General features: G+C 48.0%; 3 protein-coding genes across 6 annotated transcripts in view; 1 reads left to right on the top strand and 2 right to left on the bottom strand.

Annotated features, from left to right (window-relative positions):
- Positions 1–5964, bottom strand: part of plch1 (phospholipase C, eta 1) — a 30150-nt gene extending 24186 nt beyond the window's left edge. For 2 of the 3 annotated variants that reach the window (XM_037267675.1, XM_037267679.1), the window contains exons 1-2: positions 5755–5964; positions 2650–2746 (exon numbers count right to left, since the gene is read on the bottom strand). In XM_037267675.1, the coding sequence (XP_037123570.1) occupies positions 2650–2728 (79 nt within the window). In that variant the 5' untranslated portion in view covers positions 2729–2746; positions 5755–5964. Of the gene's footprint in view, positions 1–370; positions 810–2649; positions 2747–5754 lie in introns of those variants that run through there. The other variant, XM_037267676.1, reaches the window with a different exon arrangement.
- Positions 5965–6712: 748 nt separating this feature from the next.
- On the bottom strand, positions 6713–8551 carry c18h3orf33 (c18h3orf33 homolog (H. sapiens)). The gene is made up of 5 exons (XM_037267680.1): positions 8386–8551; positions 8017–8076; positions 7758–7917; positions 7378–7538; positions 6713–7307 (listed from the first exon to the last, which is right to left on the bottom strand). The coding sequence occupies exons 1-5, from the start codon at positions 8521–8523 to the stop codon at positions 7068–7070; spliced, it is 759 nt and encodes a 252-aa protein (XP_037123575.1). The 5' UTR covers positions 8524–8551; the 3' UTR covers positions 6713–7067.
- A 1078-nt stretch (positions 8552–9629) lies between these two features.
- On the top strand, positions 9630–23895 carry LOC119132177 (mediator of RNA polymerase II transcription subunit 13-like). 2 transcript variants are annotated; one of them, XM_037267199.1, is made up of 30 exons: positions 9630–10482; positions 11718–11952; positions 12683–12851; positions 14502–14647; positions 14715–14912; positions 14996–15193; positions 15280–15436; positions 15518–15625; positions 15748–16464; positions 16565–16781; positions 16868–16895; positions 16975–17096; positions 17177–17264; positions 17348–17544; positions 17626–17813; positions 17877–18766; positions 18859–19026; positions 19270–19493; positions 19594–19789; positions 19885–20197; positions 20323–20539; positions 20617–20808; positions 20885–21108; positions 21193–21335; positions 21708–21866; positions 21948–22130; positions 22200–22345; positions 22583–22747; positions 22829–22929; positions 23093–23895. In XM_037267199.1, exons 1-30 carry the CDS (start codon positions 10417–10419, stop codon positions 23223–23225), a joined length of 6288 nt encoding a protein of 2095 aa, XP_037123094.1. In that variant the 5' UTR covers positions 9630–10416; the 3' UTR covers positions 23226–23895. The 2 variants fall into 2 exon arrangements, with proteins under 2 accessions (XP_037123094.1, XP_037123092.1); XM_037267197.1 differs by having other exon boundaries at positions 21190–21335.
- The last annotated feature ends 66 nt before the right edge of the window (positions 23896–23961 follow it).

The following is a 23961-nucleotide window of genomic DNA, read 5'->3' as shown; positions in this document are numbered from 1 at the left end:
GACCACGCAAAAAAAGATGAGCCTCTATATTATTGTCCTAAATGGTGAAATGAGTCACGTGACCCCCCCCCCTTCCAAAAATGCAGCAATGAGTCTCGAACATCATTTACTGCTCCCTGTGGGCGGAGAATTTGAGGCTTTCCTGCCCCCTAGTGACACGCACGCCCCAAAGGGACATTTTCTGACATACATTTTGCTATCATTAGTTGGCGTCGCATTGTTGCATGTTATGTAATGCAAACTCGCAGCAACAGTCAAAACAGCGCAAGGCTTCCATCGCTATGCGTGCGCAATGGAGAGTTTACGCACATCTGGAACGACATGACTCACTTGAATCTTGGGAATCAGAATCACAAGACTGTTGACTTACCCCTTTCCAAACTGAGATTCCTGCAAACTTCAAGTTCTGCCATTGAGTTCTCTCACAAGATCCCTCCATGCGCTTTAAGGTCCATTATTGTCGCGCATTGTATTAACTGGTTATTTAAATAAATAAATAAAAACACGCGACTAGTCCCCCATGTCTGGTAGCGGTTCAAATTATGATTTGGTCATTTTTTTCTACATCATAATAAAATAATAAACAAAAAGGAAATCGAGCTTCTGGACACCTGGCTCCTGTGTGCGGTGTGGGCTCACATCCACAGACAGCGCGCGCGCGCGCATCCCCTCCTCAGCGCGTGTAAGCCGATTTCTCACACGCTCCACGGACCCACGAGTGCGTGAGTGCGTGTGTGAGAACGTGTGTGCCTGCGCGTGCGTGCTAAAAAGGACGATAGAAGATGCGCAAGAATACACACTTGGATGTCTCCCATCATTCAGGTTGGGATCACATCGGGGGTCCATTGGGGCGGGGGAGTGAGTGAGTGAGTGAGTGAGTGAGTGAGTGAGTGAGTGAGTGAGTGAGTGAGTGAGTGAGTGAGTGAGTGAGTGAGTGAGTGAGTGAGTCACTCTATACTATTTTGATTTTTTTTTTTTACAATAAAAAATAAACACCAATGCGCCAAAACAGTGACCCATTTTTTGTGATGTTGTGTCTTCCCCCTGCATGTCTCCCCCTGCCTTTATTTGGCGATTTGGAAGTGCGTGTTTGTGCGTGTGCGCGTGCGTGAGTGCGCGCGCGTATCCCGGAGACATCACCATGATGAAAGTGTTCCTATTTGGGAACCCTCTACATTAGTCTCGGTCACGGCATAGTTCACATTAAAGCCATTTAATTTAGGATTGGATGCAGGGGAACAATTATAAAGTCACATAGACACACACGTATTAATGTGGTGCACACACCGACACAGTTGTGCTTCAACACAAAAAGTCAGCCGCAGATGTCGTCGGTAAATCGATTAGTGCAGTCTGGAAGAAAAAAAGCCATCTGAACACCAATGTGACTGCTCACTTCTGTGTGTGCGCGTGCATTTGGTGTATGCGTGTGCACGTGTGTTTGTGTACATGCTACCGACCCTGCAGACGTTCTCGCAATCATTGCCTCGCCTTTCATTTTCTTTATCGGCAGATTTATTATTTAAAAAATACCTGCATTATCGTTTATTTATAAGCCGCGTTTTCCACATTCCACGGTAAACCATCAACACATACAACTTGAATAGCATCGAGTTATTTTGTATGCAGCAAAGCGTCAGAGATTTGCAACAGATTTGTGAGCAACGCTCACAATTCAGACTAAATAGCTTCAAATGATGCTGATTTATTGTTGTGTGTGACCTGCCATTAAGCAGACGTAAACAGGCAAAAAGTGGAGAGGCGGCGCCCTCTACTGTTCATTTTGTGATGTGCACCATGTAATCGAAGAATTCGCTAAGATTTTATTGAAAAGTCAGGTGGTTTTTGAGACATTTGAATGGACATTCATACTCATCCGCCATGTTAATTTTTTTTTTTTTTTTGAATTACTTTGTGAATATGTTTCTGAACACGTTATATGCAAATAGTACTGTATTGTTAGCAGTGGCTAGTATCTATTGTTTTAAATAAGGCACCTGGGACAACTACGGGGGTCCTCTGTACCCGGAAGTTAATAGACAGTGCGCGGGAGTTTCGCCGGGTCCGACTGTAACTGCCGCTGTTGTGCTGTGTGTTACAGGTGTGTGTTACAGGTGAGTAACGCCGTTGAAATGATGATGATCAGAACTCGCAATACTGCTGGTAGTCGGAGTTAATTATTATTTGACAATATGATACATACGGTTATTGTTGTACAATGTATAATTTTGCGTATAACATGGACAGTGTGTGACGTTTGTAACGGATCCTCTGTACCCGGAAGTTAGTTGACAGTGAGCGGGAGTTTCGCCGGGTCTGACTGTAACTGCCGCTGTTGTGCTGTGTGTTTATGTGAATTTATTATTTTGACAACAAACGTGGAGTGATTCGCGTCCATGCGTGCGACAATTGTTTAAGAACCACAAAATCCTGAAAACTTGACGCAAAATGGATTTTAAAAAATATGATGAATGCAAAGCTTTGTCATATTCAGTTTTTTTTTTTAGATATGAGTGACACGATTTGGGCCTGGTACACACTAAAATGAGTGGCGCTCCATTAAAAACTTAATCCCAGACACATCAAAATAATAGGAACAATAATAATAATTTAACATAATTTCTAACAGTACCCGGCAGTGGTTTTTACCTTGCGAGACGCTGTTATTGGTCAGAAAATGGCGGCGGTACTGCGGCTCCCCTTTTCTGTTCACCACCCAGGCGCTCATGATGACACGTGGAACCACCTCAAAAAAAGGACAATCAAGTGGAAGATGTTAGTTACAAATGATCTGGCAGGGAAAACATAATATGCAGATATAATAAATGACTGACAGGGACAGCTAAAAGGCCATCGGGGGTCTACATGTCTTGATTGACGCTGATTTTCCACATGCCACTCTTAGCATATGTTCTCGTTTATGTCAACTCTCATGTTGCTCCTCTTTTTCCATCACTGTACATGCTTCTGATCACCTTTCATTCGCCACCTGTCGCCTGTCTGTCCTGCTGTGATGTACTACTTCCCCCGTTCACACACTGAGCACAAACACACTGGAGATCTAAAAGGGCAAAGAGTCCGAGTGAGTTATTAGCGTCTGGAGTCTCCTGAACCGAGAGGAAGTCTGCTTAAAGAGGTCAAAGGCCAAGTGCTTTCCTTTGACTGTCCACTAAGCGCAATGTGTGTGTGTGTGTGTGTGTGTGTGTGTGTGTGTGTGTGTGTGTGTGTGTGTGTGTGTGTGTGTGTGTGTGTGTGTGTGTGTGTGTGTGTGTGTGTGTGTGTCACAGATGTAATTATTTAATGTTTTTTTATTATACAGTCGACCGCCACCATTCATTTGTGCAACATGGAGAAAATCTGCAACTATAAATATATATGTATAATATAATATAATATAATATATATAAATGGAGCAAAAAAATAAGTCACAAAATTCTTCAAAAAATGCTGGTAAACATTGAATATACAGTACATTTTCTAAGAAAACCTCCCACATTTCAAAATTATGCATGTTAGGTTCATTAATGTCTAAATGTGTCTATGAATGAGAGTGTGACTGTTTTGTCTTCATGTGCGCTGTGATTGGTTGGAAAAACTACTAGATATAATAAATTCACATAGATCAAAAATATGTTAAACACACTTTAGGATTAACTCCTAGTGGATGTTTGACCTCATTAAAAGTGCTTGTTTACAATTTATCACTGTCTTTTGAAGTCACCATTGTCTTGCAAATACACAGACAGCAATGGGAATTCAAAGGTTGCATGTCACATCCACAAAAGCCCAAGTGGCCCATTACGGTCATGCATTGAAACAATGACCTAATAAATGCAGGCACAAAAGAAGCTGCATCTGTCCCTCCCATTCTAACACATGTCACAAAGCCAGCACACTTCATTTTATGCCACCATCTGTTATTTGCAAATTAAGCAAATGTCAGCCATTTTTCATTCATTCTGAGTATCCTATTGTAAAGCTGTCAAGAGCAAGATGGAATGAATAGGGCCAAGCCAGGTCTGCTTCCCGGAGCTCTTTGACCTGATAAGGGGACAGAGCAAACCTGGAAGAAGCAGCAAGGTTACGGAGGGGTCAGAGTCACATTACAGAGCGTCCAGATAGCCATCTCAGAAGCTTAGCAGTCACAAAGTGACATCAATTTAAGTACAAGGAAGTGCGGAGGGGAATAAAGTCAATAATAAATAGCCAGGTCCAAAGTTCTCCATTTGGAGCCGTTAAAACAAAGCGACAAAGGTGCTGCTTTAAATTTGAGTTGAAGTAAACTTGGAGTTCTAATCATGTGACATCATGTAAATCTCATCAGACTTCAGTTTAGCATCTCAATCGTTACCTTGGACTGTATGCACTGACAACTAAAAGAAATTAATCAAGTTTTAATTCAATCGCATTATTTATGGGAGTTGTTTTGTAATGAGAACAGCCCAAGAGCTGAGGGTGTGCACACTTATGCAATCACGTTAACTCACTTGTCATGTTTTATTTTCTCCCTCGAAATAAATACGGTCCCAACATGGGTTGTGGAGCCTGAGTTATTCATGAGAGTCGAGAGCGCCCACATGCAGCGGCTCGCGTTACGCCTCCTACAACTCTAAACCAGCAAACTGATATACTGCTCACAATAGTTCGCTCACATCACAACAAGGGAGTCAATTTACGGCTGAAACATTCCATCGCACACACACGCACACACACACATACATGCGTAAGGTCTCTTACAGCACGGGTGGAGAATACAAAATATGACTAAAAGAAAAAATTATTATTAACACAAATAAATCTTTTAGTCATATTTTTTCATTATATTTTGTAGGGTTCAAATATTTTGAAAAATAAACTGGTCAATAATAATAATAATAATAATAATCAAATATGCAGATACATTTTTCAAGTTTATTGTTTGGTTAGCAACAGGTGGAATTTATTCCTGAAACACCAAAGCTATAAATTATAATGTATATAAAACACATATTTCAAGATTTTAAAATGTCAAACTTAGAAACAAAAACATTTGAAAATATCAAAAAAAACAATTGTGCTTGGGAAAAAAAAAAGCATTTTTGAAATCTGTCAAAAATATGTTTAGGTTGACATAAAGCCGTCTGTGAATAAAATTTTATGTGAACCAGTGTAATTTTTCTCCTCACTATTGCGATTTCAAACTTGGCCCACGGGCCACAGGTTGCGCACCCCTACTTGCCAGTGCACGTGGCTGGGTGACGACACTGACTCACTTGAGTATTTTTCAAAAATGATTTTACTTTAAATCTCTGCCTGTTTCCTGTCACTTTCATTCTCCCTCATTCATCCAACTACAGAGAGTCCGCTCTAATCAAACTCCCCAAGGACTCAGTCGGGTTTCTGTGGCTGGGGGAGTGCCCCCGCGTCTTCTCTCTGGGATGGCTACCGGCTGAGTGTAATAAAGGCCTTTGTTAAGCTGCCCTGCAGCAGAAAATCTTTGCTGTTGAGGCACAATGGCCAAAGACAAGCCACATGTGAGCTCAACAGTCAACCGTTAATTTGTGGGAAAAAATACAAAACGACAATTGCATCGTTTAGGCCTCCTGAAAGAATCACAACAATGTATCAAATGACGTTTTTCTCTCTGATTCACTAAATTATGATACCAAATAGGCACGCTGGGCTTCAAACTAATGATGTGTGGATATTATTCAACAGACATTCAAATCCAAAATGTCCACTCATAAAGTAAATGTCATGCATTCTTTATCTTACTTGTTCAGCTCTTGACAGCTTCCCTCACAAAGTCCTGACATCCTCAGCAGAGCACTCCATCCTCAGGTTATCCATCCATGGTGAGTAGATCTCAACTGTCAAAAAAAAGTCTGTGGATGGTGTTTTGCCGTCACATGTGAAGCTTATTCCAACAGACTTTACTGGTGTGTGTGGGCAAGGTAGCAGCCACCACCAGCACCACAACCTCAAGCATGGTGCCTTATTCAAACACTGCTCCTCCTGGAGTGGGAACACTCGTGACTCGGAAAACATGGAGTGGCGGAAGCGGAGTGGACTGATAGACAACTCTGATAGAGAAGAAAAAACACAGTCACCATTTTTTAAGCACATTGTGTTTATTCGTTCATCCTGTAGGTGTAACATTCACACGTCCCAATACTTTTTGTCCACACGTTTTCAACCTCTTTTGGTTCTTTGTGGACTCTCATTTTTGGATCGGGACCGTGGTTTCCCTCCCACCGCTTTCGGAGTGACAGTTCAAAGTCTGGCAGCGCACAGATGCACCTTACAATTTCAAACCCATCCAGCCAATGGGCGAGCCTCTCCGGCCTTTAACAGTCACTCGCGACATTTGCACAACAAAGGAAGGTCCCGGTTGATTCATCAACGCCCCCCCCCACACTCCCTCTTTCCTTGCTACTCACACCCCCTTTTGCCCCCTCTCCCTTATCCCGGTGACTCCTCCTCTCTGGTCTTTTGTGCTTGGCTACCCAAAATCTCCCCCCCCTCGTGACCCTCCTCCTCCTCTAATCTCCTTGTGTGCCCATTGGGATTGAGTGCTTGGGTGCACTCTCACGGGACACAACTCACTGTGGTCTCATTTGCAGAAGCGCCTCTGCGTGGTGTCATTTTGTAAACACATTTAGACAGAAAATTTGCTTGTTAGCGATCACTCTCATTAAGCAAAACACATCAGTTTGTGGGCATCATTTCCATCTCGTGTTTCAGCGCTAATGCATCTATTAGGATTCCCCCGCCCCCCCTTTTTTTTCCCCCCCACATACACACACAAAGTTCCCATGGGGTTTGAGCAAGGCCAATATTGCCCTGAGTAGGCTTTGTGTTTCACATTTAGTGGCTCTATAGCAACACTGATCTCATAGGAGGGGCAAGTGGACCATGTAGTATCCAGAGACACACAAACATTAGGCACAAAAAGTTAAGGATACAATGGCGCCTTGAGATACAAGTGACCCCCGCGTGTAAGTTGTTCCGACATACAAGCAACAATTTGCAGCAAATAATATGAGAAAATATTTTCGGAAAAATAAGAAATCAAAATGTTCTACAAATCAGGTCCTCCCAAAGATTCTCCGTATCAGTTTGAATGCAGCCTTGACGGCCCTCTCCCATCGGCTCTCCTCCTTCCAAAAACCCAGACGCTTCTTCTCAGCTTTGACCTCTGCCCTGTGCAGCCGCTTGTGCAGACGCCAGAATATGCGAGTGTCCGGCGAAAGCCCGTTGATAGGAGCCCTGCGGGCCAGACCCAGTCTCAGGGCCTCTTCGTTCATGGAGCGAGCCCATGCCGCCCCCTGCTGGACAACAAGGGGAGGACAATGAGCTCAAATATTGGGTTATTTGATGGAGGGGGGTCTTCTTCACCTTACTGTGTGCCACAAAACAGTGCAGCGTGTCTTCCTGTCGACTGATCAGCTTCAACCACACTGTCTGAGAGGGACGGACGTTCCTCTGCAGCCATAACTTGCCGTCGGCGGTCAGATCCACACCGGCGAGGTTCACCAGCAAGGTTGACGTGGACACACCTGACCAGACAAGATGAACGCATTGAAGCGCATGAACTGGACACTTACCACGGTAACGCTAACCATGATTTGATAATCGACCTAATGTGCTTAAAAGGCACAACAAATGTCAAAGTGACATTAGAAGAGGAAGCTGGTGTTCCTACATTAAGCAATCTTGATGATTTGCTTTGTGACCCGTTATATTGACGGAGCGGGTTGTCATGTCATGCGCATGACCTTTGTGTTTTGTAAGTAGAGGTGACAGCAGCGGCAGGAAGATGGGTACGTGCTCCACTTGGAGGCTTTGCTCCTTGACGGAATGAACTCTCCCGCGGAGGCTGATGTTGTTCTCCACGAAACGAGCGGGGATCTCAGATACTGCTTGGAATTTGGTGATCTAGACCATTAGAGTGGAAATAAAAACATATGGTCTGGACTCCAAAAGACTTTGAGTGTTTCCCTGTGTGAGAAGCTGTTGTGTTGTTTGAACTCTTACCAATTTGATGCTCCTTGCTATTAGAATCACCCCGGTAAGAGCGAGCCCACCACTTAAGCTCTGTGTGTGAGACAAGAGATGGGTTATGATGGTAACAATGTCATCAGCAGAAAGTTGCGTTCAAGGGAAGGAAGGAATGGAGCTTGCGCGTTCTCCCCAAGGAAAGGATGGATGTATTTTCAGAAAACAAAACACACGTTTTGTCAGTGTGATAAAACTACAATCTAAAAATATTGTTAGCTGAAACTGTTATTTTTTTGTATTTGGATCTTTTTACACTGCACGAGTGTGTCTAATGTTGTGACCGGCTTGTCCTCACAACAATGGGCCAATCATATTGTACGACTTCCGCGCTCAGGAGGCTCCTACCCGCACAAGTGTGAGATTATCATCTGCAAACTGAGAGATAGTAGCCACGATGTTGTGTGACGCCGTGTTTTGCCGCTGTGTTTGTGGCCCTTGTCTTCCCTTATCTTCAGTTTGTGTTTCTCTGCAGGATTCCGGCATGTTGACATGTTGGTTGTGTTGCCAGAAGCCCCGCCCCCTTCTCTTCTTCGACCTACCAGGAGAGACGTCGCCGCCTACGTCAGTCTCCGCCTTGTGGACTCATTTGCAATGACACGCTGACGTCCACTAAAAGGCGTCATTTGACACATAAAGTAGGATTTTACTTATGTATTTATTACAGGAATACACCAGTCCAAATTTGTACGGTGACAAAAAGAAATTTGCACCTCAGATTGAAATAAATTGAAATCTTAGAGAGCCCCTTTTTTTTAATCCAAAGTTTTTCTATATCACATAAAATTGAAATATGTGTAAAATAGATACACTAAAATGCTTCCCTGTATTGTTTGCAACTATAATAAGACAAAATAAAATAAAGGGGCTATATTTATTTCTGTCATATATACATGTATATTTTTGCAAAATGCGGCCATTCAGAAAATGTACACAATATAACGCCCACTTATTTTTTATTTAAATTGGATTGAATTAGTCAAAGTATGTTCAATCACAGCCATTTTTGTCAATTCCATGACATTGTAAAGATATTCTAACTTGGGCCTAGAATATACAAAACATGTATATCCATTGGCAACTCTGCACATTGCAATTGCTTTTTTAAAAGTGTGTTTGTTGCATGTTTAGAATGAGCTAAATTGTTTGACTTTGGAATGACAATAATAGGGAACATTTTTTGTTTACTGTCTCATTATGAATGAATGTTGGGGTGGCGAATGTAGAATCCTAGACGCGAGAACTTCAGGGATGTGAATCCTAGTAGTCCTGATTTTCTTTGCTTTGTTGAAGTTGGAAGGGACAGAACAGGTGTCGAAATGTGTCTGGACATGAGTAGCCAAACCCCGTGACTGATTAAGTTTTTATTATGTCAACTAGCATCTGTGCATTGACACAATCCAATGAAAACGTGTTGCAGTGAGCAACGTGTCGGCCCGAGAGACATCATTGAGGGGGTGAGCTCCAGTGACAGTAGTATGACAGATGCAAGTGGAGCTTTCATCTTGTAAACTGTGAAGTCATGGAGCTACTAGAAGCCGGATGACGCCCCCATTAGCGGCAAATGGCCAATCAGAGCCGAGAGGCAGACTTGTCCTCCTGGCCGCCATTAAAGAATTCAATCCATGAGTTGAAATAATGGAAATCTGCTGGAGCCATGGAGCACAGGCAGGGGGGCGCGCAAGCCGATGAGTAGCCTCGCCGTTTCGCCCTTTCCTTCCTTTCTCGGGGGTTGTTTTCGGGGATCGCACGGGGGGAGCATCATGGTGCTTGTTAGCGAAACGGGGGGGCGGCGGAGCTAATTGTTTTATGGAGGCTAGCGTTGTTGGACCTCTGGCATGTTAGCTCGTCTGCTAGCAGGCTAGTAGAGACCAGGGGGAGGGGAGAGACAGACACACAGACAAGACAGACAGACGCACAGAGTTCCTTTGCCTTGAAATTGTTTCAGATCGGCTAGCAGCCAATAGCGCTAGCGCATTCGGGGCTGAAGTTTTTCCTGTTTTACTTTCGGAGCTCCCCGTATTTTTTTGTGCACCGCGAATATCACTTAGTCAGCGGTAGTCAATCCGGTCATGTTAACTCGTGCTATTTTGATATTTACGGTCATGTAGCCTCACCGCCGCCAGCACGCTCGCTCACTGGAAGCCCACCGGACAATACATTTCAAATCGGAATAGATGAATCGTTTAGCTAGATGCTTGTCTTTCCGCTCGATGCGATCCATAACGTTGGCTTAGCTTTCGGGCTAGCGGCGGCTAGCGCCGGCTGGAAGTTGCCTGGCTGACTAGCGGCGGCTGGTCGTAGAAGCAGCACCCCCCCGAGCGAGCAGTTCTTGTGTGCGACCATGGACTTAAAGGTTCCGAAGACGCAGTGACAAGGATGACTTCGTGCTTTGTACCAAACGGGGCCAGTTTGGAGGACTGCCACTCCAACCTCTTCTGCCTGGTAAGGTTGTGTTGTGTTGTGTTGTGAGTGTATATGAATGTGTAGCTAGCCTAGCTCTGCGCCCGCTGAGGCCACAGAAAGCCATTTTGGCTAATCAGGCTGCCGAGCTTTGTAACGTCACTTGCAGACTGGCGTGAAGGCATCGGGGCCTGCAAGTTGCAAATCGTGATCTCGGCCAACTTCCATAATAGGAGCAGCACACATACTGCGGGGCCAAGCGGTGCCCAATTGCCTTATGAATAGGGCTCGTATGCCGCCAAGGGTGCACACAATACGCTGACATTAGCATTAATTACGAGCAAGTCTTACTACAAACACTAAAGTCGTGTTAGACGAGCCCGTCAGCTGTTCAATGTTTTACTAACTAATCTGTTTCCACTGATATGCATGTGGGCTGGCAACTTTTTATGATCGTGTCTGGCATGTTTTTTTTTTTTTAAACATATTCGCAGCGGCTCCTTAGGATTATATGCTTTTTGACTTCATTTACTTCGATAAGTTTTAGAGCACATTTGGCCTCTTCTGTGTGCAGTTTGCATGTTCTCCCTGTGGTTCTCGGGCTTCTTCCCACATGCCCAAAACATGCATGTCAGCGAGGAATGCATAGTTTAGACAGTAACTGCTATTAGGGAGGAGCATGCACACTTTCAAATAATCATCAGTCGCGGTGTTACAGTACTGAGACTTAATCAACGGCCCCAAAATTGAGCTTTATATTCTTCTAATTTAGCAAATTACTTTAATAATAATGACATTCTGTTATTATCAATTAATTAAAATTATTAATGATGACACTGACCGCATTTTTTTAATTTTTAATTTTTTTTAACCACTATCAATTTGTACCTGCACTTATATTTTCAAACGATCACGTTCCTAGAAAATCACAATGCGCCATCACCGGTGAGCAGGGTCGCAGGAGAGCAAAGCCAAAACTCCACACATCAATCATGACAATATAAATGATCCACTATTTTGTATGGTCAACAGATGATAACTCATGATACACACACATATACAATCAAACACGAGGCCGCATAGAGTAGGAAAGAGTCCCACTAATGAAGAAAAAAACAAAACTTTCAATAGATTGGTGGGCAGATTTATGCTTTGTCCACTTGTTTTGCAATCGTGATAGAGTTCAGGGACAATAGACACGGAAAGGTTGCAGCTAGGATAAGAAATGATATTTTGTCTCTCCAACCTTTTCATCAATGCTCTCCCTTCTTTTCTAGGCTGATTTGACCGGGATAAAATGGCGACGCTTTGTGTGGGAAGGCCCCACGTCGTCGCCCATCCTCTTCCCCGTGACCGAGGAGGACCCCATCTTGTGCAGCTTCAGCCGGTGCATGGCGGCCGACGTGCTGAGCGTGTGGCGGCGGCATCCCACGCCCGGTCGCCGGGAACTCTGGCTCTTCTGGTGGGGCGACGACCCCAGCTTCGCCGAGCTCATCCATAACGAACTCTTGAGTGAGTCTGATTCCACGTCGCGTCGGGCATACTCGGTCAAATATAACCACTCCTAGCGCTCGAGTGACAACACAGGCGTAATAAAGGCACTTCCACGGGAACGCTCTACTTAGTTTTATCATTTCAAAGCAAGCCTTTTCTTCCCGTTTTTGCGTTATACAACATCTGATGTGTTGTGAGTCAGTCGTCCAAAGCTGTGTGGAATCTGCTGGCTCTGTGCCACGGGAGATTCAGGCCGGTATGTAGCAGCTTTCCTAAAAAAAAAAAAACGCTTGTGGAATTTGATTCTCAGCGAGCCATTCAAGATGATCGCTTCCGGGGTTTTATAACTCATTTCTTTGCTGGGTCAGCGCAGATCCACGAGCCTATCGTTCTACAATTGGGGCAAAAACAAGCAGATTTGGATTGTTTACTTTCGGGCCATGGTATTAGGTACACCTGGGGAATTTCAACAGGCGTTCCCCAAACACTTGCAGCTGAAGACACAAAGTGGGAATCTGCAAATACCAGACACCACCCCTAGAATATGTCACATGACCTCCTTACGCTCTCAAAATACAGCACCATAAATTTTAGGTCGACGCCATTCAAAAGTTTCAATTTCACTCTGCCGAAACCTGACTGACAACTTTTATCGTACTTAAACACACAATCTGAGGATGCCCGTTGGGATTTGTTCATGTACATTTCCATTTTTTTTCTTTTCCCTAATGTCTCCGCCTCTCTCCAGGCGAGGAGGACGGCGAGTGGGAAAGCGGCCTGTCCTACGAGTGTCGCACGCTCCTGTTCAAAGCCATCCACAACCTGCTGGAGCGCTGCCTCATGAACCGCGGCTTTGTACGCATCGGCAAGTGGTTTGTGAAGCCTTATCAGAAGGACGAGAAAGTCATCAATAAAAGGTAGGAAGGAACCCCACGGCTGCACCTGGTCAGAAACTTGTCATTGTGCTAATGCTGATGGATGGATGTTCTTTGTTTTTTATGTAAACATAAAGCTATTTTCTGTCTCTCCCATTAAATGCGGCATGCAGCTTAAACATGCCTCGGGGCAAATTCTTTGCAGTGCAACCAAAGCAGAAAAACCGCTACCGAAAAAATAGAGTAGTAAAATCGCACACTTGGTTTCTGAGCGATGGAACATTCGGCTGTATGCTGCTTTTTCCAAATGAAAGCTGTTTTGGTGCAAGACCTGAGCTGTTTTGTTGAGAACCGATCCATGGTGCTGCTAGTTTGGATTTTGAAATCTGTCTTTTGTGACGTCAGTCCTGGAACTTTTGTGACACACGTATGTGCAGTAAATATACCGCAGCAGGGACAGATGTTCTCATTCATACGACAATTCGGGGGCTTCCCACGCCACGATGTCCTTCGCTCGTTCCCAGCGGGGGGATTGTCTGAAAAAGGGGCCTTCGCAGATGTTGGCGTTTGCTGCTTGCGGGGCTCGAAGTGTCACACTATTTCGGTACTCAAAGATTGCCATGTTGACGTTGCATTTTCGTCAATGTGTCATATGAAGTCCATTTAAAATCACATCTGTCTTGGCGTGTGACCTCCTCCACGCGTGACGCAAGTTAACGCGCTTTCTGGAGAGCAGCCCGCCAGTTCACTTAGCAAAGCCCCGGCCGGGGCTCCTTGTCCTGTCTCTCAATATGTTTCTGTGCACGGCGCCAAAACACGTCAACCGCGCCACCCCGAGCGGACTCGCCTGGATCCGAGCCAAGCTTAATTAAAAGAAAGGCCATCAAAAGTGGATGCATAGATGCCTTGAGTGCTCCAATGTGTTTGGTTCCCATACTTGGCTTTGACCGCAGACGGGTTCTTTGCTGCTTGTGATGTATTTATTTAACCCTTATGCAATATTGTCCTCATATTTGATTGCAGTTGTTTGATAGCCCAGCAGGCAAACACAAAATGGATGCCTTGAAATGACTCTTTTCTTCCCTCTACCAAGCTTTACTGCGATTAGCAAGTTTTTGATTGAGTAAAAAAAAAAAAAAAAGTAGGTTTTTTTTTGTTCAAGGAATACAAGTAAAACAATATTTTCTTTGCTGTTAATTCAAGGCAGCTGCGGCACGAAGCTCACGTTGGGGTGGTGGTCTAATAAATGTGTTAGGCGCTGTAAGTGGGAGTTGAGTCAGTTCCTCCTAACACAGTTGTTGTCGCTCACGCTTGCTGGCCAGTAAACAGGGTCAGCCTTTGGAAAATGCTGAGCGTGCACTGTGGTTTTTACAGCAACTATGTCAACAAGTACAATTTCAGTGCACTTGGCGGCTTGTCGAAATGGAAAATAATGACCTCGATTGTTGTATTATTTTTAAGACTGTTCAAGTTGTTTTCTTTTTTTTTTACATTTTTATTGAGAAATAGCCTGACAAAAGTAGTCAGATGGAGGCTGTTGAGGATATGAGCCGTGAGCTTTTGTTCATGATTTCAAATGGGTAGGAGATTCACTTGACACCTCGTTCCAAAGTGTCATTGTGTCGTTTCAAAGACCTAATCCCGCCCTATTAAATGCGCCACTGTGTCTCTCTCTCTCACTCTCCATGACAGCGAGCATCTGTCCTGCGCGTTCACATTTTTCGTGCACGGCGACAGCAGCGTGTGCACCAGCGTGGAGATTGCGCAACACCAGCCTCTGCAGCGGCTGAGCGAGGAGCACCTGAGCCTCGCCCAGCAGAGCTCCAGCCCCTTGCAAGGTAAGCCCCGTGCGGATCCCCGCTCACTTGTCACTCTCCGCTTGACTCGCCCTTACCTGCTTTGCAGTCATCTTGAGCCCGTACGGCTTGAACGGTTCCCTCACGGGCCAGGGCTTCAAAATGTCCGACCACCCCACGCAGAAGCTCATTGAAGAGTGGCGGCAGTTTTATCCCATCAGCCCCAATCCTAAGGAGATCCAGGAGGAGAAGATGGAGGACGGCGACTGGGAGGATGACTCCCTGGCGGCCGTGGAGGTTCTCGTTGGTGAGGCGTCACGCATTTTAATAGCAGAAGCATTCCATCCATTTCCTTGCACTCGTTCTGATTTGCGTGTGTTCCTGTTCCAGCTGGAGTGAGGATGGTGTACCCTTCCTGTCTGGTGCTCCTCCCCCTGACAGATCTCCCCGCAGTGGTCTCTCAAGGTTCATCCAACACCTCAGGAAGCACGTGCGGCGGCGCTCAGTCAGGCCAGGCCGCTCACAGAGATCCCGCCATGTCCTCTGTCACGCTGACGCCGCCAACGTCGCCGGAGGAAGCTCAGACTGGTACGGCCGCGGCGGTTTTTACGGAAAATACTTGGAGATATATATATACTGTATGATATATCACGTTTGTCTTGCCGCCATTGTAGGCTATCAGCCAGCACACAGGTGGCATAAATTGTCTTCTGCGTCCGACGGCTTCAGTAACAACAACACTCTTCACGGGGGGAAAATCCCTCGAAGGCTGGCCAGCCACATGGTGGAGTCCGTTTGGCAGGAGTATAACATAAACCGCACAGGGAACAAGTACATAAAAGCACAATCTTTAAATCCAAAAGAGAAATGCTTGGAATTTCTTGGTGAATGTCAATTCTTCTGTCTCGGTAGGAGGAAGTTTACAAACTTGACCAACGGGACTTGTGAGGACGAGGCGGACAAAACCGGGCTGTGGGATTTCATGGAGCCCGTCCACAGGCCACATTGCAATTGTTCAAGGTTTGCTCATCAAATATTGTATGTGTGTGTGTGGCAGAAAGTATCATTTATTTGGAGAGGGGGGAGATAAGATTCCATTTCAGAATATCTTGTTTAACATCATCCCCCCCCTCCTCACTTAGGCATAAGAATTCGAAGCAGCGGCCCATCAACACCTCAGGACACCCGCCGTCGTCAGGCCAGCCCACCCCGCCAGCCCCAAAGCACAAGCTGGTCGAGAAGCTGGAGAAGGGCGAGAAGCAGCAAAAGAGGCCGCAAACTCCCTTTCACCACCGCAACTCTGTGAGCGACGAGCAGCCGCTGGAGCCTCAGACGCCCAGGCTGTGCCTGCGAGGGCAGGAGGAGGGCACCTACCCCAGCCTGCACCACGTGGACACGGCCCCGCCCCCCAAAGCGCCCACGCCGCACACCCACGGCCCCCCCGCCGACCTGGTGGGCTCGCCGCCGCCCCCGCCGCTCAGCCCGCACCCGTGCGACCACGCCGACGGCGACCTGACTCCGAGCGGCATGAAGAACTCCACGCCCATTCACCAGCCCTTTTACCCGCCTTCGGTGGAGCCTTGCCTGCTGCCTCAGAAGAGCTCGTCGGAAGAGCCCCCTCCGGAGAGCACGCCCATGCCTTTACCCTTCCCCCCACCCTTTAACGAAACCTTGGAGCCCACCGTCTTTATCGGCTCCGCCGTCAACCCCAACGAAGATTCCGGACACAACCCCTGGAAGTATTTCAACCTGCCGAGGAAGAAGGCGGCCATCTTTCACACACCTCTGCTACCTGCCGATAAAGTACGAGATGACTGTGGAGGCGGCGCGGGAGCCGAAAGCGTCGTGTCTGTTACAGAGTAAGCAATTTACCAGCAGAGATGGGAAAACTACTCGCGTGCAGTACTTGAGTAGAATTACAATGTTTGCTTAAAAAAAAAAAAAAAATCTCCTCCTCAGGTTGATGGTGGGCTCCATGCAGCCTCTCAAAGTGTCCCAGGACGTGGTGAAGACCTACGCCCAGCGAAGGAATACATACATGTCCTGCGCCACGACGGACGCCGACCACAGCGGCGAGCCGGACCCATATGCCTTTGACGAAGGGGATGAGGAATTCAGTTTCAGGGAAAAGAGGGACAAGTCTGGAGTTGAGAGGGATGGGAGCAAGAAACATAAGGTAGGTGTCGTGTGTCCTGACTTTGAGAACCACTGCGCGAGATAAAGCTGGGTTAAGTTCTGATCCGTTTTTCCTCCCAAACGTAGCTGGATGACGGATCGGCTTCAGCCGATGGTGAGTGCTAACTCGATCATTGCGTAAGTACCAAGTTGGCGCGTTCTCACGGTGTGCTTTTTGTATAAATGTGGTGCAGAAGGTCAAGGTCCATCAGGCAGCAAGCCAGCCGCCTCCACCAGCCTCATCCATGAGAACGACTTGGCCGTGTCCTATAGCGACTTGGATAAAATCTTCAATTCGGATGAAGATGAGTTAGCGGTAAGTGCACATCTGAAGATTATCACCGAGGAGCTGCTAAATGTTGCGTTATTCACTGACATAATGATGTATACCCAAAGCCTGGAGCCAAAAGAGCCAGCGCTGGTGTCGATGACAAGTTTGTCTCGAAAGAAGCAAAGCCCTCTTTGGACCCCTTGGCTTCCATCAGTAAGATTATCCTTCACGGATCTTTTGGAGTCGGGAATGTTTTTCAGCAAGGCAGTAACATCTTCCTTTCCCTGCCCGGACAGGCACGGCAGATCTGCACAAGATGTTTCCCACCCCACCGTCTACGGACCAGCAGGGCTACTCCCCCATGAACTCCGGCAGCAAGGACAGCCTGGAAGCGGGGGCCGGCCTCACCCTGCTGGACAGCAGCCAGCTCAACAACCATTTCAAGATGGAGGTGGAGGAGGGTTTCTGCAGCCCCAAGCCCACTGAAGTAAAGGTACGCCGCACCCCCCCGCCGGAGCGCCCAACGCAAAGAGCACGCCGTCTTTGAAATGCCGTCTTCTCGCTTTTCTCCTAGGACTTTTCTTTTGTGTACAAGCCGGAGACGAGTCAGCCTTTTATTGGCTGCTCCATGTACGCCCCTCTGAAGACCCTGCCCAGTCAGTGTCTGATGCCAATCAAGCTGCCCGAGCACAAATGTGTGTACATGCGGAACTGGAGCATCGGCAAAATGGAGCTGATGCCAGCGGTGGTGACCAAAGACGGGTAAGAAATGAAGACGCTGTCAAATGTTGGAACCGTCTAACGGCACAATTTGTTTTGCAAAAGCAACATCCCAAGTGTGGAGCCCGATGACATCCAGAGCCACACCCCTCAGACCCACACGCCCGTCATGTCCAGCAGCGCCCCTCCCAGCAACAGTGGCGCGGGCATCCTCCCGTCGCCGGCCACGCCCCGTTTCTCCGTGCCCACGCCTCGCACTCCCCGCACCCCTCGAACGCCGCGCGGACCCTCCAGCGTCCAGGGCTCGCTCAAGTACGACAACTCTGACCTCTACTCCCCGGCTTCCACTTCCTCCACCTGCCGGCCGCTCAGCTCGGTGGAGCCGGCCACCGTCCCGTCCGTCCCTGAGGCGCACAGCCTCTACGTCACGCTCATCCTCTCCGAGTCGGTCATGAACCTCTTCAAGGACTGCAACTTCGACAGCTGCTGCGTGTGCGTGTGCAACATGAACATCCGAGGCGCCGACGTGGGCGTGTACCTGAAGGACAACGGCGAGGCCCAGTACCCCTGCACGTGCGGCTTCAGCGCCGTCGCCAATCGCCGCTTCGGCCAGTCCGCCGGGCTCTTCCTGGAGGACGAGCTGGACGTGGTCGGCCGCGGCTCGGACGCCGGCCGCGACACGGAGCGCTGCTTCGAAGAGCTGCGGGCGTCCGCCAAACACAAGTCGTGCAGTCTGAAGGAGAAACCGCCCGACGAGCTCATTCTACTTCTCCAGGACCAGTGTACCAACCCGTTTGCGCCCATGGGAGGTGTGGAGTACCCCAAACTGAGCTCCGCCCCCAGCTCCTTTGTGAGGGTGGAGGAGAGAGACTGTTATAACGACTGCTACATGGCGCTGGAGCACGGCCGGCAGTTCATGGACAACATGTCGGGAGGCAAAGTGGATGAAAGTCTCGTGAAAAGCACTTGTCTTCATCAGTGGCCAAAATGCAAATGTAAGCATCCGTTTCCGTCCTTCTCTCTTTTCTTGTCCCGTTAACGACTACGAAGTAAGATTTTGTCTTTTGTGTGTTCTTCCCTCGTGAAGCGGCGGACATGAACAAGCTGTTCTCTCAGGACGTGCTGCGGGTGCTGTTGTCCCTCCAGCCTGTCTTGCAGGACACCATTCAGAAGAAGAGAAGCGTGCGCTCGTGGGGCGTTCAAGGACCCCTCACCTGGCAGCAGTTCCACAAGATGGCCGGGAGGGGGTCTTATGGTAAGACCGCAGAGAACGCAAGTCAAAGTTTAGCCCGCGACAAGTGATCAAATTAACCGACAATTATTTTAATAATCGAGCAATCATTAGCAGCATATTTTCAAATGTCTGTCAGGGCAAAAAAGTTATTGGTATTGCACTTGCATGCAAGAGAAAATTTTATTCTATGAATTGATTTTGAAACTATTTGATAGTGACAGCCCTAGTTTGCTTCTTAAGCTTGTCTTCTTGCTTGGCACACAGGTACAGACGAGTCTCCCGAGCCGCTGCCCATCCCGACATTTCTGGTGGGCTACGAGTACGACTTTGTGGTGCTGTCCCCCTTTGGCTTGCCCTACTGGGAAAAGCTGCTCCTGGATCCTTTCGGCTCCCAGAGGGATGTCGGCTTTGTCGTCGTCTGCCCGGAAAGCGAAACGCTCCTCTGCCGGGCCAAAACGTTCTTCAAAGATTTGAGCGCCATGTATGAGGTGCGTGCTTCCTGCTCTTATTTGTATGCTCACATTTCTGTCCAAAAAAAAAAAAAAAACGTTTCCTAAGCAGAGGCTGTGATTTGATTTCCTCTGACAGGCGTGCCAGCTCGGCCAGCACAGGCCCATCTGCAAAAGCCATCCCGAGGGCATCCTGAAGGTCGGCAGCACAGAAGGCAGGAGCATGGCCGAGCAGCCCCTCAGCGACTGGTTCCTCAAGATGGCCGCCAGAGACGGCAACAGCGACGCCTTCAATAAACTCAAAGTCTTTGCTCAAGTGTGCCGCTACGATCTAGGTACTTCTCTCACCAGACTGTATTTTTCCTCTGAGATTTTGAATTATAATCCTCCAATCAGTGCTGAGAACATCCATGTTCATCTCCTCTCTTAGCTCCCTACCTAGCAGAGCAGTCTCTGGACAGCTCCCTCCTATCCCAGCGCAACCCCGCCACTGCCGCATCTTCTCAGAGCCCCGCCTCTTCAGGAAACTCAAACGCCACCCAGATCAACAGCGCCCCTCCGCCCGCCCCCTCCGGCACCCAGACCATGGGTGGCTTGTCGTCGTCCAAGCCGGGCGCCTACGCCCCATTTGGAGCCGGCGGGCTGCAGGGTAGCGCGGCGCCTAACGGGCCCCAGTCCAACCCACAAGGCCCGGGTGCGGAAAATGGGGCCACTGCCCAAAGCTCGAGTGAGGCACCCGAGAGGTGAGTCATTACTATGGAAACATCATTTTCCCCCCTCCCAAATGTAACTTGCTTTCACCTATGAGATTTAGTCCCGCCTCTCTTTTTTCCCGACAAGCCATTGCACATTGTTTTCATCTCCTCAGCACAATGGAGAGAGAGAAAGTGGGCAAGCCAACGGACGGCGAGTCGCACGCCATCTCCTACCCGCCCGCCATCGTGGTGTACATAGTGGACCCGTTCAGCTACACCGACGCCGACCGCGAGGTCCATTCCAGCGCTTACACGCTGGGCCTCTTACGCTGCTACACGGAGATGCTCCAGTTCCTTCCCAGTCGCATCAGAAACGCCGTCTCCGTGCAGGTAGGCGTCGTGAAAAAGGTCTGCTTCGAACGTCAGCTGTCCCGCCACCATTTATTCATGAACGTGTTTTTTGTCAGATCGTTCCGTGCCAGTACCTCCTGCAGCCGGTGCACAGCGGCGAGCGGCACCTGTACGGCCAGCACCTCAAGTCGCTCGCCTTCTCCGTCTTCACGCAATGTCGCCGGCCCCTGCCTAACTCCACCAACTTCAAAGCTCTGACCGGTTTCGGTCCCGGCCTTGCCATCGACATGGCGCTCAAAAACCCAGAGGTAGCGTCATCCTGGCTGATCTGAAAGGTTTCTGGCATTTTGAGCTTTATCAACTTTTCTTTTTCCATCCATGCAGAGGCCGGAGTGTCTGCGTCTGTACACGCCGCCTTTCATTCTGGCCCCGGTGAAAGATAAGCAGACGGAGCTAGGCGAGACTTTCGGCGAGGCGTCGCAGAAGTACAACATCCTGTTTGTGGGCTACTGCCTGTCGCACGACCAGCGCTGGCTGCTGGCGTCCTGTACCGACCAGCACGGCGAGCTGCTGGAGAGCTGCATCATCAGCATCGACGTGCCCAACAGGTGAGCCCGGCACACCTGCGACAGCGCTGAGGACCGACAATTTTTATTTCTTTTTTTTTAACTGGCTAGTCTGTTTGCTTGTAGGGCCCGCAGGAAAATGGGCTCCGCCCGACGGCTGGGTCTGCAGAAGCTGTGGGATTGGTGCCTGGGCTTGGTGCAGGTGACTTCACTGCCGTGGAGGGTGGTGATTGGTCGCCTGGGGAGGATGGGCCACGGCGAGCTCAGAGGTAAACACGTGCCCATGACAGCATCCCCAAATCGTTTTTTAGAGTGGAACTTTAAATGCACAAATTGGGGGAACGCCTTGTATAGCTCAAAAACACCCAAGGCAGCACAAAACGATGATGTACTTTTCTTTTCCATCTCTATAGCAGTTTGACATCAATTAGTCACAAAATGTACTTCATTTCCAACATGTTGGGCATAGCAAATTTGGATTTGAATTCCATAAAAAAAGTACTTCTAATGCAGTGTGTCTCAAAAGTGTGTTACTAGTGGTCTGCAAAAGAACCATTGTTCAAACTGCATGCCAATTTTACCACGGTTGAGTGTTCTGAAGAGAAAAACGTAATGTGTTCTTGTTGTGCTCATTGGTCCAGACTGGAGTATTCTGCTGAGCAGGAGGAACCTTCAGTCCCTCAGCAAACGCTTGAAAGAGACATGCCGGATGTGCGGCATCTCTGCTGCCGACACTCCCAGCATCCTTAGCGCCTGCCTGGTCGCCATGGAGCCTCAAGGTTCTTTTGTGGTCATGCCAGGTGAAACTCGATACACATCTGAATTGAGCAAGCAAACCCTTGTTCTGTATTTTGATCGGTGTGAATCCTCCCACCGTGCAGATTCGGTGTCGACGGGCTCGGTGTTCGGCCGCAGCACCACGCTCAACATGCAGACGTCGCAGCTGAGCACGCCGCAGGACACGTCGTGCACGCACATCTTGGTGTTTCCCACCTCGGCCATGGTGCAGGTCAACACCAACACGTCGGAGCCCATCGACATCAACTTCAACCCCATTAATCCAGGTGAGCCTTGGCGCCGCGCCGAGTAGCAGCATTAGCTGTGGAACGAAGCAAACCTCTCCTTCGTCACAGACGGCTCTGACGAAATTGGCATCTTCGAGCTGTTCGACAACGACATGGTAGACCCGGACATCATCAGCATCCTGCCCAACTCGCCCACCACCTCCCCTGTTCACTCGCCTGGCTCGCATTACCACCAGGGCGGCGACGGAAGCAAGGTCCGTACTGGAGACACTGTTGACGTTAGCTCGTGTTGGAGGGTCGCAAATACCTTCAAACACAGCTAAATGCTAAAAACCTTTAGCATTTTTCCCCCCCCCTAGCAACAGCGTTGAATTTTGTACAAATAACATTTTGTTCACATTTGCCATACGTTCTCCAATTTGTTTGAAAATTAAGTAAACATTTGTGATTTGAATGATTTTCTGATTTTCATTTGGCATTTTGTGCTGCAGGGTCAGAGCGCGGATCGCATGGAATCTCACGAGGAGGCGTTGAACATCCTGCAGCAACCCATGGCGCTAGGCTACTTTGTGTCCACTGCCAAGGCCGGCCCGCTACCCGACTGGTTTTGGTCAGCCTGTCCTCAAGCTCAGAACCAGTGTCCTCTGTTCCTCAAGGTACCAGATAGGAGCTTTTCTCCAGTTTTTATTATGATTAAATACAAATGCTGATGATGGTGTGAACGTTGTCTCCTCCAGGCTTCTCTGCACCTGCACGTGTCCTCTGTCCAATCCGACGAGCTGCTGCACAGTAAACACTCCCATCCCCTCGACTCCAACCACACCTCAGACGTCCTCAGGTCAGTCACTGAACGCACGGTCCACTTTTTTATGCCCGACAAAAGTTTTACATGTACAGACGTGAGGTAAGCTAAAGAATGTTTGATCTTCATATTGAACATTTTACAGCATTGCCCGCTGAGCAGGTGTGAAAGTACTTTTTTTTTTTTTGGTGTGTCTCAGATTTGTCCTGGAGCAGTACAACGCCCTCTCCTGGCTGACGTGCGACCCCGCCACTCAGGACCGCCGCTCCTGTCTGCCTGTTCACTTTGTGGTGCTGACGCAGATGTACAATTTCATCATGAACATGCTCTGATGCTCACGGACGAGCCGTCACGCGACTCGCCGGGAGCAGGAAGAAGCCTCTCGGCGCTCCCGCCCAGCGTCCAATCAGATGCCAAGAATCCATTTTGGATGATCAAGGGAGGTTTCGTAAAAAGGTGTTTTTAATGACTGTAGATTGCAATCGATGAAATTTTATCCTAATGAAATGCCTGCATATATTATTTATTGTAAGTTTTTAAATGTGGAATTTTTAACGCTTAATATCTTTTATATATTACAAATCCTAGCGGGTGTGTACATCTCAGTGTAAAGGAAGTGGCTTTGGAACAAGTGGTGAACTTTTTTGCTGTAGATGACTTTTAGAATCTTATTTTTTCAAAGAAGGGTACACGCCTTTTTATCGCCACGCTGTAAACATGAAGTGGACGCCTGGCCCCGCCCCCTCCCCGCGGCGAGCGCACAGGAAGAGTCGCGTCTCGCCCGCCATTTTGGGGCTCCAGACGCTCTCGCACACTTGAACTCAATGAGCTCTGGAGAGGAATTCAAAAGGTACATTGTCAGATGATATATTTTATATAACAGATTTAGGTAATCGTGTGTGTGCGTGTGTGTATATGTGTACATATAATTGTGTGCCGCTACTGATGGTGCAGCTTCTGTTTTAGGAATAAAGTGCGTCTACATGATGCCACCTCCTTGAATGGATTCTTAGATTCTTTTTTGTTGCAATTAAATGAAGAATAAGTTTGGTAAGCAAAACCCTTTCG

Source organism: Syngnathus acus, chromosome 13 (genome assembly GCF_901709675.1).
Source record: "Syngnathus acus chromosome 13, fSynAcu1.2, whole genome shotgun sequence".
Classification (NCBI taxonomy): domain Eukaryota; kingdom Metazoa; phylum Chordata; class Actinopteri; order Syngnathiformes; family Syngnathidae; genus Syngnathus; species Syngnathus acus.
This window is presented reverse-complemented; position numbering and strand designations above follow the sequence as displayed.